Source organism: Acartia tonsa, chromosome 1 (assembly GCF_053477335.1).
Source record: "Acartia tonsa isolate MP-2025a chromosome 1, ASM5347733v1, whole genome shotgun sequence".
Lineage (NCBI taxonomy): Eukaryota > Metazoa > Arthropoda > Copepoda > Calanoida > Acartiidae > Acartia > Acartia tonsa.
Window position 1 is genome coordinate 46,418,679 of NC_137260.1, and position 16,753 is coordinate 46,435,431.

General features: G+C 31.5%; 2 protein-coding genes and 1 long non-coding RNA gene across 6 annotated transcripts in view; all 3 read right to left on the minus strand.

Annotated features, from left to right (window-relative positions):
- LOC145327770 (uncharacterized) overlaps positions 1-1,880 on the minus strand; it is a 42,721-nt gene extending 40,841 nt beyond the window's left edge. The window contains exons 1-2 of the mRNA XM_080171329.1: positions 1,776-1,880; positions 914-991 (exon numbers count right to left, since the gene is read on the minus strand). Of these exons, the coding sequence (XP_080027455.1) occupies positions 914-991; positions 1,776-1,880 (183 nt within the window). The remainder of the gene's footprint in view (positions 1-913; positions 992-1,775) is intronic.
- A 2,490-nt stretch (positions 1,881-4,370) lies between these two features.
- On the minus strand, positions 4,371-6,014 carry LOC145321959 (uncharacterized). The gene is made up of 3 exons (XR_013880462.1): positions 5,911-6,014; positions 5,491-5,662; positions 4,371-4,524 (listed from the first exon to the last, which is right to left on the minus strand). It is a non-coding gene; the product is annotated as an uncharacterized LOC145321959 (long non-coding RNA).
- A 62-nt stretch (positions 6,015-6,076) lies between these two features.
- Positions 6,077-16,753, minus strand: part of Galphai (G protein alpha i subunit) — a 79,629-nt gene continuing 68,952 nt past the window's right edge. The window contains exons 10-14 of one of the 4 annotated variants that reach the window (XR_013880460.1): positions 9,013-9,073; positions 8,108-8,183; positions 7,154-7,493; positions 6,503-6,802; positions 6,077-6,290 (exon numbers count right to left, since the gene is read on the minus strand). Coding sequence is in view for 2 of the 4 variants with exons in the window: in XM_080163645.1 (XP_080019771.1) it covers positions 7,428-7,493; positions 8,108-8,183; positions 9,013-9,073 (203 nt within the window). In the remaining 2 variants the exon portion in view is untranslated. Of the gene's footprint in view, positions 7,494-8,107; positions 8,184-9,012; positions 9,074-16,753 lie in introns of all 4 variants that reach the window. The other 3 variants (XR_013880459.1, XM_080163664.1, XM_080163645.1) reach the window with 3 other exon arrangements.

The window sequence follows — 16,753 nt, forward strand, 5'->3', positions numbered from 1 at the left end:
TAATGTCAAAGAAAGAATAAATAATACTCATAATAATAATATAAAAAACAGGTAAAATAAATACTATACAATGTAATACTACAAACAATATTATCATACTTAATTAGTTTTAAAATAATATTAAAAAAAATTTTATAGTACCAAAATTTCAACTCATATAGTACATATAGTACCTATTTTGTCATATAGTACCATATAGTACAAAATTTTGACTATATAGTACATATAGTACATATAGTACACAGTGGTCACCCTGAATTTATATTATTATTAGATTAGGTTACTAAACCCAAAGAACGTTTCTGTGCTTGCACCTGAAGATAAAGGGAGGGGGGGGGGGGGGGGGGGTTAATGCAACCATCTCGTAATCAGTGAGCAAATGGCTCTTAGAATTCGAATTTCGATCTGAACTTTTGCATGAAAAATCCCTGGTAGGTCTATTGTCCTTAAATCGAACAAAAAGTTGGAAAAGTAACGGCTGGAGGCTCAGCCGTTTTTTGCCTATTTTCAGGGCAAATCCATCATCAATTACGTAGGAATCAACTTTTTAAAACATATTTTTGGTTTAATTCATGTTAAATGATAGCAATAACCATTTTTATAACTTCTAGTACCAACAGCTACCGTCTATAACCGTTTGAAAGCGTTTTGGAGTGGAAAAGAATATTATGTGGAGATAGGTTTCGTGACTAATTTGCAATATAGATATCCAAAAAATGGCAAAACGGCTGAGCCGCCAGCCATTAGCCGTTACTTTTTCAACTTTTTGTTCGATTTAGGGATAATAGACCTACCAAGGATTACTCATGAAAATTTCAGATGGAAATTTAAATTCTAGGTGCCATTTGCTCATTGATTACGAGATGGTTGCATTAAACCCCCACCCCCCTTTAAAAAATGTGTTAGTAGGTACCTTTGGATAATCTGGGTGTTTCCCACCGACAACACCAGTGTAGGGATCAGGTGCGCACCGGAACCTTTTATTTTCATCCTGTCCGTTTCAAGATGACTTATCAAACATTATTTATCATAAAAATGAAATAAATTTTACACATAAACTTAGTCCGTATGAATCGCAGATAATATAATAAACAGGAGTCTGGATATAATATTATTTGGATTTAATACTGGATAAACGAACTGAGTGACATTTTAGCAAGCTAAATTGACTAGGTACAATCTTTCCCCTGTCATAATATCCATTAAGGGGTTAGGGGCCGGCTAGGTAATTTCATAATGTAACCAAATGAAGAAAATCAAAGGTCGCGGTACAAATACCTGTTCTATGCATAAATATAAGCTTATATATGCAATTTTAGCTTTCTAGAAGCATTCTTAGTGGTAGAAGGTGATTTTGCATTTTTTTTGCCAATACGCGAATTATCTAAAACATAAAGGTTCTTGGTTACCCGTCTTTGGGCTGCCCTAAAGGCAACTTAAAGTAATTTTAGACTATAAGTTCAAATGGCAACTGCCTTTTATTCTTCTTGCCATTTCTAAAAAGCTAAAGTAGCATCTTTCTGGCCCTTCTGTGAGCTGAGATCTGAAAAAGTGTTACCAAGGCTCCATTGAAGGATCGAAACCATGGAGCTCGAAAAGTCCATCTTTCAACCTGCCTGCTGGCACAGGTGCTCTTATCCCGCTAGAGTTGGGCTAGAATGGTGTTTAAGTTGTTTGAGAAAGGTCTTATTGTGAGTAGGAGATAACATTAAAGGATGCCTAGTCTAAAATTCGTACCCTGAAGACGGGTAACCAAAAAAATTTCAATGTTTCACCTTCGCCTTCAAAATCCAAGTTTTGACTTTGCCAGGTCTGCCTGGAGAGTTAAAGACAGTTGACAAATCTTTGTTGTTAATATGTCTATAGAGAGCTATTATCATAACAAAGAGAAAACTTTAAGGGCTGAAAGTCTATTTCTCACCCAGCTTACACCAGAAGGGCAAAAGTCTTGCAAAAATTAGGGTCGGTCCGACTGTCCATCTTTCCAGGACAGTTAATTTAGACATAATGATTCATATAACAGTAAAGTAAGATTTTGGAAGCGTAGCAACTCTATAAATGTTACCAAAATGTCCGTATATCCATTTTTATATGATTTAAATATCCTTTTCATCTGATTTTTGGAATACTGATTCCTATTACAACAAGGTACAATTATATAAGTAAAACATGTCTATAATCAAGTTCTAAAAATTTAAGTATGTCCTTAAACAGTATCCTGTATTTAAGCAGTTTTGCAACAATGTACTATTTTTTTCAAATTATACATTTGTATTCTGCTTATTCAATTCTGACACTTAATAAGTGTTCATGTTTGTTTGTCCTACACCTAGAACTGATTCTATGGCCAATATACTAACCCAATAATTACCAAAATCCAAGAATCTTAAAATATTTTCAGTTCTTGACTTTAATGCCACCTTTCATGTCGTTTCAGAATATATGTTCAAATGGTACCTCCTAGTAGAATCCAATGCCATTACTAAAATGCTAAAGAACATTTTTCTAGCTCATCTGTGGCCAATTTTAAAGTTAATGTCTTAAAAACTAGGTTGAAACTTCGATGTTTTTCCGTTCTCGATACATGACTTTAGAGTACAAAGGGATCCTTGGTTTGACAAATTTTTCAGATCTCAGACCACAGATGGGCCAGAAAGACGTTCTATATCTTTTTAGAAATGACAAGGCAAATGAAAGGCAGTTACCGTTTAAACTTATGGTCTAAAATGACAAACCGGTGCCCTTAGGACAGCCTAAAGATCGGTAACCGATAACCTTAATCTTCAGGTTTAAAGATTCATTCTTCGCGTATTTTCGAAAAATCTTGATTTTACCTTCTACCACTTAGAATCAAGATAGAACCAAAAAATTTCATAGTATTACTTATTTTTATGTATAGAACAGGTATTTGAACCGCGACCAAAAATTTTTTTTTTTGAAATTACCTAGGGCCGGCCCTCCCTTCCCCCTTTATTTTCAATTTCTTAAAGTTCCCATGCTAGCTAGATAGAGGAAAAGAACCTTCATCATGTTGCTGCGCTACTCATGAACAAATGTTTACCTTAAATTTTTCGATCAATCACTACTCACAGTTTCGGGGTAGCGGGTTTCGTCGTATTTTCACAGTAGCTTTTCTGCTATTTGTAGCCCTTGCGGGGTTATTATTAACATTTACCTAACCTAACCTAAATTAACATATCAAAGCTAATGTGAAAATACGACGAATCCCGATACTTCGTTTCCTTTCCATGAATCAACAATCTTATGCTATTACTCTAATCCATGCAAAACAATATTTGAGTGAGAAATGTTTGATATGTCGTATTTCTCCCTGAAGAGCCCGCTTCATATCCTCTGAATAGTCAACATGTAGGAGGCTGCTGTGGAGGCCACGCCCATTCACCTCCTAGCATGTTCTTCCTTTAGATATATTCGAAATTTGATTATGTAGATGTTATATTGAACTAAGTGATGGGAACGCTATACAACTATAGAGGTTTGAGATATGATTTTCTCGTATTCATTCGAATCCGGTGGATAGGAACCGGTTCTCATCCATACGAAAAAACTATGTCCAGCATCGTATTATATCCATTTTTCTACGAATATAAAAATGTACAATCATAAGATTGAAAACAGTTTTTCGCCCGTGCCTTCGGCATCTCGGGACTAAAAATAACTGTGCATTTTTATATCCACGAAAAGGTGTTCATAAAACGATGCGATAAATAACTATTCTGGTCTTGGTGTGGCAGGAAATAGGCAGACTTCTTTTCTACGAATTTTAGTTTAATTTTTTAATACACTTATTAATAAGTAAATATTAATATTGTAAAAAAAAACTTCTTTAGCTAAATAATAGGCTAGGTACCTACTTCTTTCTTTATTTAAAATATAATTATCACACAACATTTTTTTTATGACTTAATAAAATATCTTGAAACCCAATCTTACAAGAAACCATTAATGTACAAATCAATGTTTCGAATGAATATTTTTAGATTAAAAAGTTTACAAAAAGAGGGGAGGCGGGTGTGACACTTTTTGAAACCAATACTAAAAGTAAAAGGAACTCCAGTAAAAAAAAGAGTTACTGCACTAATATTTGGGCATGTTAATAGCTTTAAAGAGATGAAATGTGGAAACATATTTCTTTTCATAAAAATTACTAGAGTGAAAATAAAAGGAAAATATGCTGTTTCTGGATTTAAAATTGTCTAATTTGGCAATAAGATTTTGGCTGGAAACGGCAGTATTTTAGGCGATTGCGGCGGATCCGTCACCGTTTCTTCACAGTTCTACATTGTTCCTCTTTAAAGCGACTGCTGTGCCAAATTTCAGTGTTGTAACTCTTTGTTTAAGTTGAGTGTCATACCCGCCCCCTCTCAATAGGACATATCTAAAGAAGAACAGTTGCAATCCTGAATAGCCAGCTCCGCGCCCTCCAGACTGGACATATTCACAAATCCATAATCATCAACAATGATAACATCAATCACAGACCCATATCGCATGAATATTGACCTGAAAATAATATAATGTATAAAAACTTAGGTATCTAGATTGAAAAAAAAAAACATTTTGGTTTAGTGAGTGAGTTAAAAGTGCACTGCGCAAAGTTGATTGCTCGAGTCTTCCCTGTGCATTATATAAATGACTTGAATTTTCTCTTGGCCATAATGGGAAAACTAAAAGTAAAGTATGACACCTGCCATGTCTATATCCTTATACATCATATAACTAGTAACAACAGGTACCTACTAAAAAAAAGTTTACTTACAAAAATTAAGATTTTTACAACAACAAAAAAATCCTATTTAAAATAATAGTACTAAATATACTACTTAATCAGCAAAATTATAGCCTGTATGATAATACCTACCAAATATTGCTGTAAAATTTAAATATTGGAAATGAAGCATTTTTTCTCCTCTTTAATATTGTAAATTCTATATTTCAAGATAGGATGTGAATTTGTCATAAACTGTATAAGTATAAATTTTCAAGGAAACTTTGCAATGGTTCTGTTTGTGTTTTAGGTTATGGAGAGGCTTTAGTCCAATGCCTAGTCGAGCACTGAAAAACACCATATCCCTTATTTTAAATAAAACAAAAACAAGAAGGGGGTAGTTTAACGTGTTCAGGGACTAGAGAATGCGATTCATACAACAACTCAAAGTGAAAATTTACCATCTTCCCTTACCCCCACCCCCCTCTTACCCACTTCCCATCAGCTACATCAAAAACAAGTTTTACGCAAAAAAATTTTCGGCAATTTCAGATGGAATTAATTGGCTGAATAGCAGCCCCTAATCGTGTTAAGTTTGTTACTTTAAAAATGTTTTGGACCAGCAGCTATAAAAAAATTTCCCCTCCCCCCCCTGCCAAACATATTCAATTTTCCATGTACCAAAAAAAATTAAGACGGGGGAAGAGGTTCTAAGCTCGCAAGTCAATTTGATAGAAAGCACTGAGATTTTTGTGACAAACCTTAAATCTGCAGCCACCACTGATTTTGCAATGTAATTCACATAAACTGGATAAAAACTCAGCGCCATTTTTATCACTTTTTGTTGTTGTCTTTTTTCTTTTTATTTTTTATTGTGTGTCTTGTTTATTTGTCTGTGTTCTGTTGAGGGTAGATGTAAATTTGCTTCTTCATCTATGAAACAAAACAAAATAAAAAATAAAATTTATGATAGTTACATAAAAGATCTATAAAAAGCTAAAAAAAGAAATTAAAGGGCTGTTTATATTTCAAATTGCCCTACTTTAAAAAATTAAATATTTTTTCTTTTTGTAACAAAATATAATAGAATATTATCTTACTAAAGTCTTATATTTCAATGAGTTGAATTTAAAACAAGAAAACTTATATTTCAAAAATAAATAAAAAACTTAATTAAGAACCTTTGTATGTATAAGAATATACACAATTCAAATTTAAAGTCACATATTTGATATTTCACATGATTTTGTGACCATTTCAACCTTCACCGTTAGCCAGAATATCTGAAAATATTTAACATTATTTTCATCATTAAACTAAAATTATAAAAATTACACGTTAAATAAGTACCTAAAGATTACAATTTTTATTTATTTTCATACAATAAAAATTACAGAATCAATTTAATAATTGGCAACAGCTTTTTAAAATATTTAAAATATTTCTTCTTACAAAAGGCTTTTAATATTTAATTTTAATTCTTTAATGAATTTGAAAAAATTATTGAACACTGTAATTGAATTGAGTATAATAAGCATTTTCTTATTTAGCAAGAGTGGATCTAGAGCAATTAACAGTAAAGATTGCTAGAATAAAACCTTTCATAAACTAGTACTTGAGAGGCTCTCAATTGCCAAACGGCTAAACGTATGCATGTTCTGTTCGTTTTTTGTCTTGTGACCTATTAGTACGTTTGTCGTTTTGTCATTTGGCCTCCAGTATTCTGTGAAGTTCTAAATATTTAAGAAAGATTTAATTCTAGGAATATTTTACAGTGAACTGTTTTAGATCCAAATATTTATATAAAATAACAATATACATTCCTGATAAATTTAAAATCACCGAACCTTGGTGTAATAATAAGCAGACCATGTTTTGTAAAAAAGTTTAGGCGATCATAACAATTTTAATTCTATAAGGTACACATTTCATTGTTAGATTTTTCTTGTAACAAGCACATTAATAATATAAATTATATATAATTAATTACATAAAATATTGAAAGTTTTTTTTAATAATTACAATGATAATAAGACATTCAATATGTATGGTATATTGTATAAGTTGTTTTTACTAATTAAGTTTTGTATATTTTGTTTAAATTTGAAGAAAAAAAATATCTCAACTACCCTAAATTAAGTTTTTTTAAATTAAAATCCTTAGTACTGGAGGTCTTTTTTTTGCATTTCTTAACATATAAAGGCTAACTTGGTATCTAGGGATTTAGACTATTTTCCCAGATTTAAATAATAACATTTAAATTGTTATCATATAAAATAAATATATTTCTTCTTGTCACCTTACAGTTTTAAAGCTAAGTTTTTATCTAAATTAAATCATTCATTTTGAATTTGAGCTGGTAACAATTAAAATTGGTAAATAAAAAGGTAACTTCAGTTTTAATTTTCTTAAATATCTATTAACTTAATTCATTGTATAAGCATTATTGATAATTATTTGTTACAAAATATTTAGAAATGCAAGCTTTGTTTGTATGTATATAAAAATAACTAAACCGAACTCAAGCAAAATGGTTGGCGTTAGAAACTTAAATTTTCACTTTAATTTGCACATGTCTTTTTTTTTATTTTTGTAACACTAATTCCATTTTTATTAGGATCCATTATTTTGTATCACTTCACTTGTTTCAATATGTTGATATCCATATGAATAAATATTTTGTGTATGGATGTAACAATTAAAAGAGACCACAATCTTTGAGATTATTCTTGATTATTACATCCGTCACAGCATCAAACACAAACTGAAATAAAATAAATTCATTAATATATTTTCTCTGCAGAGAGAGAGAGAGAGGGGACAATGGGCTGTTTTATACACCAGTCGTCAAAGTTTTGTAATAACGTTTTTTTATTACAACTTTGGGGACTTTAGTATATTTGATTGGTCGCTTAATTAGGTTGAGTGTTCGAACGTTTCAACCATTAATTTCAATCTACAGAAGGGGTAATTTTGTGTATCATCATCAAAATATTGGATATTGTGCCTAACTCAGAAAATGTTTTTCTTATAATCTTAAGAACTAGCTATCCTATCATCTATCTTGGTATCTACTATCTATCTAACCTAAATAGTAGTAGTATCTGTAGCACCGGTAAAGGGAGTGAAGATCTTAAGAACTAGTTATCCTATTTTCTATCTTGGTATCTGCTATCTATCTAACCTGGATATTAGTAGTATCTGTAGCACCGGTAAAGGGAGTAAAGAATTTAATAACTAGCTATCCTATTTTCTATCTTGGTATCTGCTATCTATCTAACCTGGATATTAGTAGTATCTGTAGCACAGGTAAAGGGAGTGAAGATCTTAAGAACTAGCTATCCTATTTTCTATCTTGGTATCTGCTATCTATCTAACCTGGATATTAGTAGTATCTGTAGCACAGGTAAAGTGAGTGTAGATCTCCTTCAGATTTCCCTTCTGATCTCTGCATCTGCAAAAGCATTTTATAATTTCATTTTTACGATAACAAAACTATTTAAATGCAACTTAACTTTTTTGATTTATTTAACACCAAAACATGATTAGAGCCAGTTTTTATCCCGTGGAAATTTGTAATATTGGTAGTCGTAATAAAAATAATATTTCTAGTTTAAATAGTAAATACATTTAATTTTGTTAGTTTGTTTGTAGTTCTCAACATTTCTAAAAATGCCGCGTGAATAATCAAGTAATAAATGACGTCTTCCTTTTACATAAACTTATTTTTTTGCAGAGCATTAAAAGCAATAAAGCTCGCATTATGATTAACCAATTATACCTAAAGAAAAAAGCTTCACAACTTTTGTAAATAATCATATCTGTTTCTTACACGATTTAAAATAGAACAAGGGGGGGGGGGGCGAAGTTTTGACACATTTGCGTAAACCTGGCACCTAGGCTTTATCTTTGGACTGAGAGGATAGGTTATTAGAGATAAAATCGTTCTTATATTATGAATTTCACGAAGTTACAATTTACGAAGCTACAATTTACGAAGCTACAATTTTAAAAACATAGGATAAAAAAGTATTAAGTATTGCTTTTTAGTCTCTATATAAATATCGCAAATTATTCTAAAGGGCTTGTTTATCGACAATACAATCTATTTGAAATTGAAAACATGAACTTCAATCACAGAGTCAAGGGCGTCCAAGCATTTTAATTTTTTTTTTTTTTTTTGGGGGGGGGGGTTAATCACCCTTTTACCTGGCCCCCCCCTTTCGAGGTCCTTGCACAAAGTAGCTGCGCTACCAAAAACGCAAGTTTTTAAAATGGTTAACCTGTTAAGAGACTCGAACTTGAGTTGAATGTAGGCTGCCGCGTCTTCGTATGTGTTGGGACCTAAACATTAATTTTCATATAGAAGTTTTCAAAGATAGTAAAACAAAATTTGGAAAAATAAGCATGGGTTAAGCTACAAAATTATAGTTAAATCTTTTGACATAACATGAAAGAATAAGTTAATTATCACAACGTATTAATGGCAGCTTTCTGCGGATATCAAAATGACAGAGTGAAAGATTAAAATAAGTTTTGGTAGCCCCGAGAACCGGTTTTGATCAAGCCATACTGGGACTTTTATGGAATGAAATGTAGAAGAAAATACCCATATTAAGAAAAATTTGTATGAATTTCTTGTATAACAGAATCGGTTCAAGTGCCCTCTCTTACAGGAGATATAAAGAGAGGGACATTTCTTAATTTATTTCAAAATAAATAGGGTGCCACTAAGTTAGAGCTAAAGCACTAGGATTATTTCTTGACAGTTGATTTTGTGTAGTACAATGTAAAAACGGCTGTGCAACTGCCGAAGCGACAGTGAAGCCGCCGTTTCAACAGTTCTACAATGTACTACATTAAAATAAATGGCAAGCAAAATGTGTTTTAATTTTCGTTCCTTAAATTACAGTTTAACTATATATTTTTCTATGTTAATCCATAAATCTCACATATTATTCCTTATAAAACCTTCTAAAAACTCGATTTGGTTTTGATCAAAAACTAAATTTAATACAAATAATTTTCATAATTTTCTAGTGTATAATTAATACTAAATAAATAAAATAAAATATTTATTACTAATAGAGTTAATTTAAAAAAAATCTAAGTTATAAAATATATTTAGGCGCAATTTATAAAAATTCTCTCCTGGAATGAAAATAACATGTTTTATTATTTGTATATTTTCCTAGAAATAAGTAAATCTCTGGATAACCTTTCTACCTTCAAAATATTTAGGCAACAAGCATGAAAATTTTCACAACAAAAATCGCAAATAACACTAGTCCCCAAAGTTTTACAATAACGTTTTCTTATTCGTTGGCTTAACATCTTTGGGGACTTTATTTGAATTTCGATTGGTTGGTTTATTAAGTTGAGTGTTCAATCGTTTCAACAGCTAATTTTAATCTACAGAGGGGGTAATTTTGTGCGTCATCATTGGAGATGTACATCAGTTTATCGCCCACTGTCTTATCCCTTTTGATCCTTGTATATATTGTAAAGGTACCGATATTGTTATTAAGTTATTAACTAGATATAGAATTACACAGTAATTTTAGTAAAAGTCAAAATAATTCTATTCAGTTGCCATATCCCTTACCCTTTAAAATTAGTTTTTTGAAAGAGCTCAATGTAAGGACTTAAAAAATATAAGGACTTCGATAGTAGCTATACTAAAACTCAGTAACTACACCACAAAGGGGTTTTGAGGGGACATCAGTTTTTTTACTCCCTTTTACGGAAGTGACATAAAAAGCGTTGTGGCTAGATCGATAACCATGGAAACTAAAAGATATTATAATTTTGTATTTTTCAACATTATAAATTAAGCATAATATTTTACTTTACAAACCTTTTTTTCAATTCGTATTATCTTTCGAAATTGAACATTAAAAGTAAAATATTTGGTTAATAAATTAGTATATCTTGATAATTCTTATCATGTGAAAAATGCTAAGACAAAGTATAAATATTTTGGTATAAAGAGGGCGTGCTTTACCACATCCTTGTTTTAACAATGACAGAAAAGCCGCAAAATCCATCTAAAAAAGCTCAAATTCTGCATTTTTTTGAGGAAAAACAATCTTCTTACATCTAATCTAGCATGCTTTTTTCTTCTTCTTTAGCCACAAAATGCTTGAGAAAAAAAGGCGTAATATATGTACGCTGTACGCATTTGTGTGATCATATAAGGCAGACATATAAATGTACATATACATAGGCAAAGACTTAGCATAGCAATGGCAAGGGTAACCAAAACCAACCATTTGGTGTCCCCGCTAATTAGTTGATTTTTATAGTAAAAATTTTACAAGTAGGAAATATTAGGGACAAGTGACCTGACAAACAATTCTTAGGGAAAAATTTCGCGACAAATCACTCCCTTCTTACCCACTTCCCTTTAGTAACCGAACAAAACAAGTTTAACGCCAAGTGGCGTACACTCTAATATCCAAATTTTTAGCAATTTCAAATGTAATTTATTTGCTGAATAACACCACCTGAGAAAATACACAATAAAACCAACTAATAATGAACATTACCCTAAAATGCTTACTACACTTTCTTAATTTGAAAACTTTGTTGCAATGAGGGGCAACCATGTAATGCCTAGGCCTAGAATGGCTGTACTATGGTCTCACATAAGAATAGACAGTTCATAATAGACAACTTGATCTAATTCGAAAATTTGTCTAATATTTATGGTCCTTTTAAATTGTATCTTATACTTTATATGTGTGTCTTTTCTTTTGTGTAGGTGAAGTGTGTTTATATATAAGCTGCAATACCCAATGCCATAAAAGTCCTTGTTATTTTTAAAGATTTTTAAATTTTCTAATCTTTACTCCAATTCTAAAGCAAAAAAAATTTAAAATCTTCTAAATTAAGTTTTACCGGGACATTACACCAATTGCTGTATAATCAACTGTGTACACGTCCATTGGTCTAACACTGGATGGTTTGGGGCGGTGTCATGATCTGCCCCCGGGATAAAGAAGACTTATAGTCGCTAAACTTTTGGCATTTTCCATTATGTCACGAGTGAAGTAACAACCCCCCACCCCTTCCCCCTACTTTGAAGACTTGAGTCACTTTCTTTTATAACATGGGTGAAGTTAACTACCCCCCTCCCCAAAATAAAAAGGAAATTGTTAGGATTATGAAGAAAAATATATGAAAGGCTCAGGGGGTGGAGGAAACATCCTAATCTCAATTTCGTAAAACGTAAAATGCCAAATTTTCCCTCATACATCTGTAGACAATTTAATATGTATGAAGTATAGATAAATAAATTCACGCGCAGCTAATAGATCCGTCAACAACTTTTTACCAGCTCGACATTGAATTTAAATTTTAATTTAACCATATTTGAAATATGTTATAACAGTCTCCTTTAGTATTATATGTTTCAGTTCTTCAGCTATACTATATACAATTATACATAGATATAAAAAATTAATTTATTTAAATTATGCAATGTTATTATGAATTTCAATGAAAATGGAGGATTGTGATTGTCTAAACCATTAAAAATGGTTTGCTATCAACAAAATAAAAAAACATGACAAGAAAAATAATAAATTGTTCTGAAAGATTTCTTTAGGGAAATATTTAAAATAAGCTTGAATGTTTTGGGACATTTCAGGGTTAAAGGGGATAAGCATTTATATTTACAGGGAATTTTCTATTGCAATAAAACTTTTTTTTATTTCTTATGGCCCCTTTCTCCCTGATATTGAAACAATGCAAATGTGATAGCTTAGTATATCTCTACATTATTCCTTTATCCGTGGTGAAAAACTCATCATATCTGATCCAGATTATTGGAACGAAATCCGTAGCTTGACCTTGATCAACATATTGACATTCTTGTTTTCCGATAGATTTTGTATTCTTTAAAGAGCCCAATCTTGTATCCATCTAGTATATATATTTTACTTTTTATGTTAATTCGTCCTTAACTCTATGGAAGAAATGCGGTTTTTTTTGAGCTGCTTCTTAAGATAAGACTTCTATTCATTTGTAAATATACTTATTAATAAAAACTGTGCAACTTCCTTGGTTCCTTAGTCATGCTACAAGACGAATGTTCATATGGGTATGCAAAGACTTCGTGAATATCTTACTAAAATTTATTTTATTAGGTAATATTTTAAAAATTAATTCTAAATATTTTTTTGTGCAAAAAGCCAACACTTGGATGTTTTGTAAAAATTCCATAGCAATTCTACATAATTTGTTGACGAGAGTTCACAGATAAACAGACATTCTTTAACCCTTTACGACTGTCAAATTTAACCCTTCGGTCATGATGGAGACATTATGGTGAATAATCACAATACTTGTTTACTAGTTTTATAGATTTTGAGTATTTTTTCAATTTTAAACTAGGATTCATTTATATGTTTCTAAATTATATTCTTTGTAATAGAACCAAAGGCACCATCATCTCAATTATTGCAGAGACGACCAATTCTTTGATTGCAGGACCTTCACCTGAAAGTCCTAACCTTGGATATAATGGATTCAGGTATAAGGTATAACCAACAAGTGAAACAAATCTAAAATAATATTTGGGGGGCAAATGGAGAGGTCGTCAATTTTACGATGTGTTGCCCCCCAACGACAGCTGAAACCCACGTATAGGTTTCGTGATTTCCCCCCGAATTAATTTCGTTATTGGTATAAGCTGTAATGGATTACTTAATTTTTGGGACCAAGGCCTTACTTTTACTATAAATGTCGCGCATCTGACACAGCAGCATTAGGCATGGTATTTATGTCTTTATAGGAGCGGATTCGAAACTATGGCCTCCCGAAGACTGTGGGCCGAGGGTTAGTATTTTATGTTACATACAATAGGTGAATATATGCATTAGGCATGGTATTTATGTCATTATAGGAGCGGATTCGAACCTATGGCCTCCCGAAGACTGTGGGTCGAGGGTTAGTATTTTATGTTACATACAATAGGTGAATATATGCATTAGGCATGGTATTTATGTCTTTATAGGAGCGGATTCGAAACTATGGCCTCCCGAAGACTGTGGGCCGAGGGTTAGTATTTTATGTTACATACAATAGGTGAATATATGCATTAGGCAAAGTATTTATGTCTTTATAGGAGCGGATTCGAAACTATGGCCTCCCGAAGACTGTGGGCCGAGGGTTAGTATTTTATGTTACATACAATAGGTGAATATATGCATTAGGCATGGTATTTATGTCTTTATAGGAGCGGATTCGAAACTATGGCCTCCCGAAGACTGTGGGCCGAGGGTTAGTATTTTATGTTACATACAATAGGTGAATATATGCATTAGGCATGGTATTTATGTCATTATAGGAGCGGATTCGAACCTATGGCCTCCCGAAGACTGTGGGTCGAGGGTTAGTATTTTATGTTACATACAATAGGTGAATATATGCATTAGGCATGGTATTTATGTCATTATAGGAGCGGATTCGAACCTATGGCCTCCCGAAGACTGTGGGTCGAGGGTTAGTATTTTATGTTACATACAATAGGTGAATATATGCATATGAAATATGGATGGTAAGAATATTTCTTTCTTTTGGTCATCTTCCAAGAAATTGTGCAATTTTCTTGGTTTTAAGCAAAACATAAAATTGCAGTCTTTAGGATAATTAGAAAATTAGAATGGTTAGTAGTTCTTTATATTAGCCTGCATTAGGAATGGTTAAACATTGATAATTCAAATATATTTTTTTTTGGTGGTTTTTGAAAATCCAAAAAAATATAATAAAGTCCATCATTTTTTGTTATGTCTTGTTGAAAAATTATGAACAGAATTTATCAAAATCAATAAATACGATGTCTGAATGTTACTTTATTAACCACCAAAATGATCTCGTTTTACAGAACCTTGGCTAGTTATTAAGACTGTATTTTGCAAGCCATTTAATCCAATCATCTTTTTGCCAAGTTCTAATGAATTAAGAGATAAGTAAATACTTAAAAGTTGAAGATATACATATGTGAATCGAGAGAATCTCTAAAGCTTAGGGATCTTAAGGAACAAGATAATGGTCAACAAATTGATGATCACCCAAATGAAAGAAATAAAAAGCTAGAACTATTTTAAAAGAAAAAGTCCAGATTAAATACAAGTTTTCAAGGTAATGAATGTGAGAAATTTTTTAATGTCACAATTCAATGTCTTCTACCTTTCTGATAAATCCAGAATCTATTATCAAATATTAGCATGTAAAAGTAATATATTCCTATCTTTTCTCTCTCTTTAACTAATTGCATATCCACATTTTAATATATACTCTCATACTTTTAACCCACAAATAACCCCAATGAAATGATTCTATTTACTTGTTCCTAAATTCCTTATCTGTTTACCATGTTGGTCCACAATTAACCAATTAGTTTGACGGCCAGCTATCAATAAATTCATTAATATAGCAAGCCAACTTGTTAAATATTATGGAGGGGTGAAGCTACACTACAATCATGTCACTGTTCATCTTTATTACTTCTGTTATCACTAACTACAAGAGGGAAGAGTGACGGGAGGTCTATGTCAACGTAATTTTAAAAAAAGTTTGTTTTTTATTTGCAAAAGATTTTTATGGAATAAGGGACATTTGCTTGTTAATTACATACAACAACATTATCTTATTAGTTGGTTCAACCAAAAATTCAACTTTAAATAAAGGGTAATAATGTTGATAATCATTGGGGTTTATACAAATTTATCCCCCATTGTCTTATCCCTTAATATCCCTGAAGATTTGCTAAAAACTTGCTACATAGGGTCTTGTTAATGTATATAGCTATTTAAAATTCTGCTGAACTACTTTGATGATGAATTATCCTTGTTAAATCAACAAAAACGCCCTAGAGGAATCACCCAATCAAAATCATGCATTCAATGATATAGATTTATGAGCAGATATAAGAAAACGGTCATACAATTATCATGCAAAAAAAACAATAACTACGTCTGCCAGAAATTAAGGGGTTAAAGTCGAGGATCTAAAGGGATAAGACAATGGCCGATAATTTGATGTATATCCCTAATGATGATACACAAAATTAACCTTCTGTAGATTACAATTAGTCGTTGAAACCAATCAAAATTCACTATAAAGTCCCTATAAAACTTTGGGGACTAGTGTAAAAGACAGCCTATAGTCTCCTCAATCTCCTGGTTAAAGTTGTCTAATTTTGCTCTGGTTATTCAATATAATTTAAAGTTAATTTGGGATACATTCTGCAATTAATCATACAAATAGCTTTAACTATTTTATATGTTTATTAATTAGGGGAGAGTGTTACCTTTCTCCCAGAAACATTCAATTCATAGTTTTGTATCTCGTATTGCAAAACAATGATTGCGAGATATTTAGGCATGATTATTTAAGTTCAGTTAAATAACTGAATATCAAATATCAGAAAATAAATGGATTGGGTATAAAAAGTTAAGATAATTTTCTCTAAGCAGGCAAGCTTGAGCAAAACCTTTTCCCATAAAAAATACACTTGCACAAATATTTAATTGGAAGCAGTTTTCTTCCAATCAAATAAAAGTTCGACATCTGTAAATAGAATTTGCTATCCAAAATACAATAGGTAAGGCATTATCAATTTTATTCCAGCAAATATTTAATATGCTTCTTTCCACCTTAACTAAATAAGGACCTTGAAAAATGAAATTGAAAATGATGAACAGAAATATTCATTATCAAGTAGTTTTAAGTATTGCGACTAAAAATCCTACAACTTAAAAAAATTATGCAGTAGAAAAGGGGTGATTATTGTTGACATATCGTAATCAGGGTTTAAGTTCCTGTATTTAATATTAATTTTCCTTCTTGGCTAAAAAGATATTATTTAGTCCATTGATTGTTAGTTGTAGTAACTATTATACTTCCTTTCTACAAAATCGCAGAAGTTTTCTTAAACTTACTAACAATTAATTTAGGCTCAGAGCTTGAATTAGGCACCTAGCTCTTCATCTATAATACTTGATAGAAGACGCAATA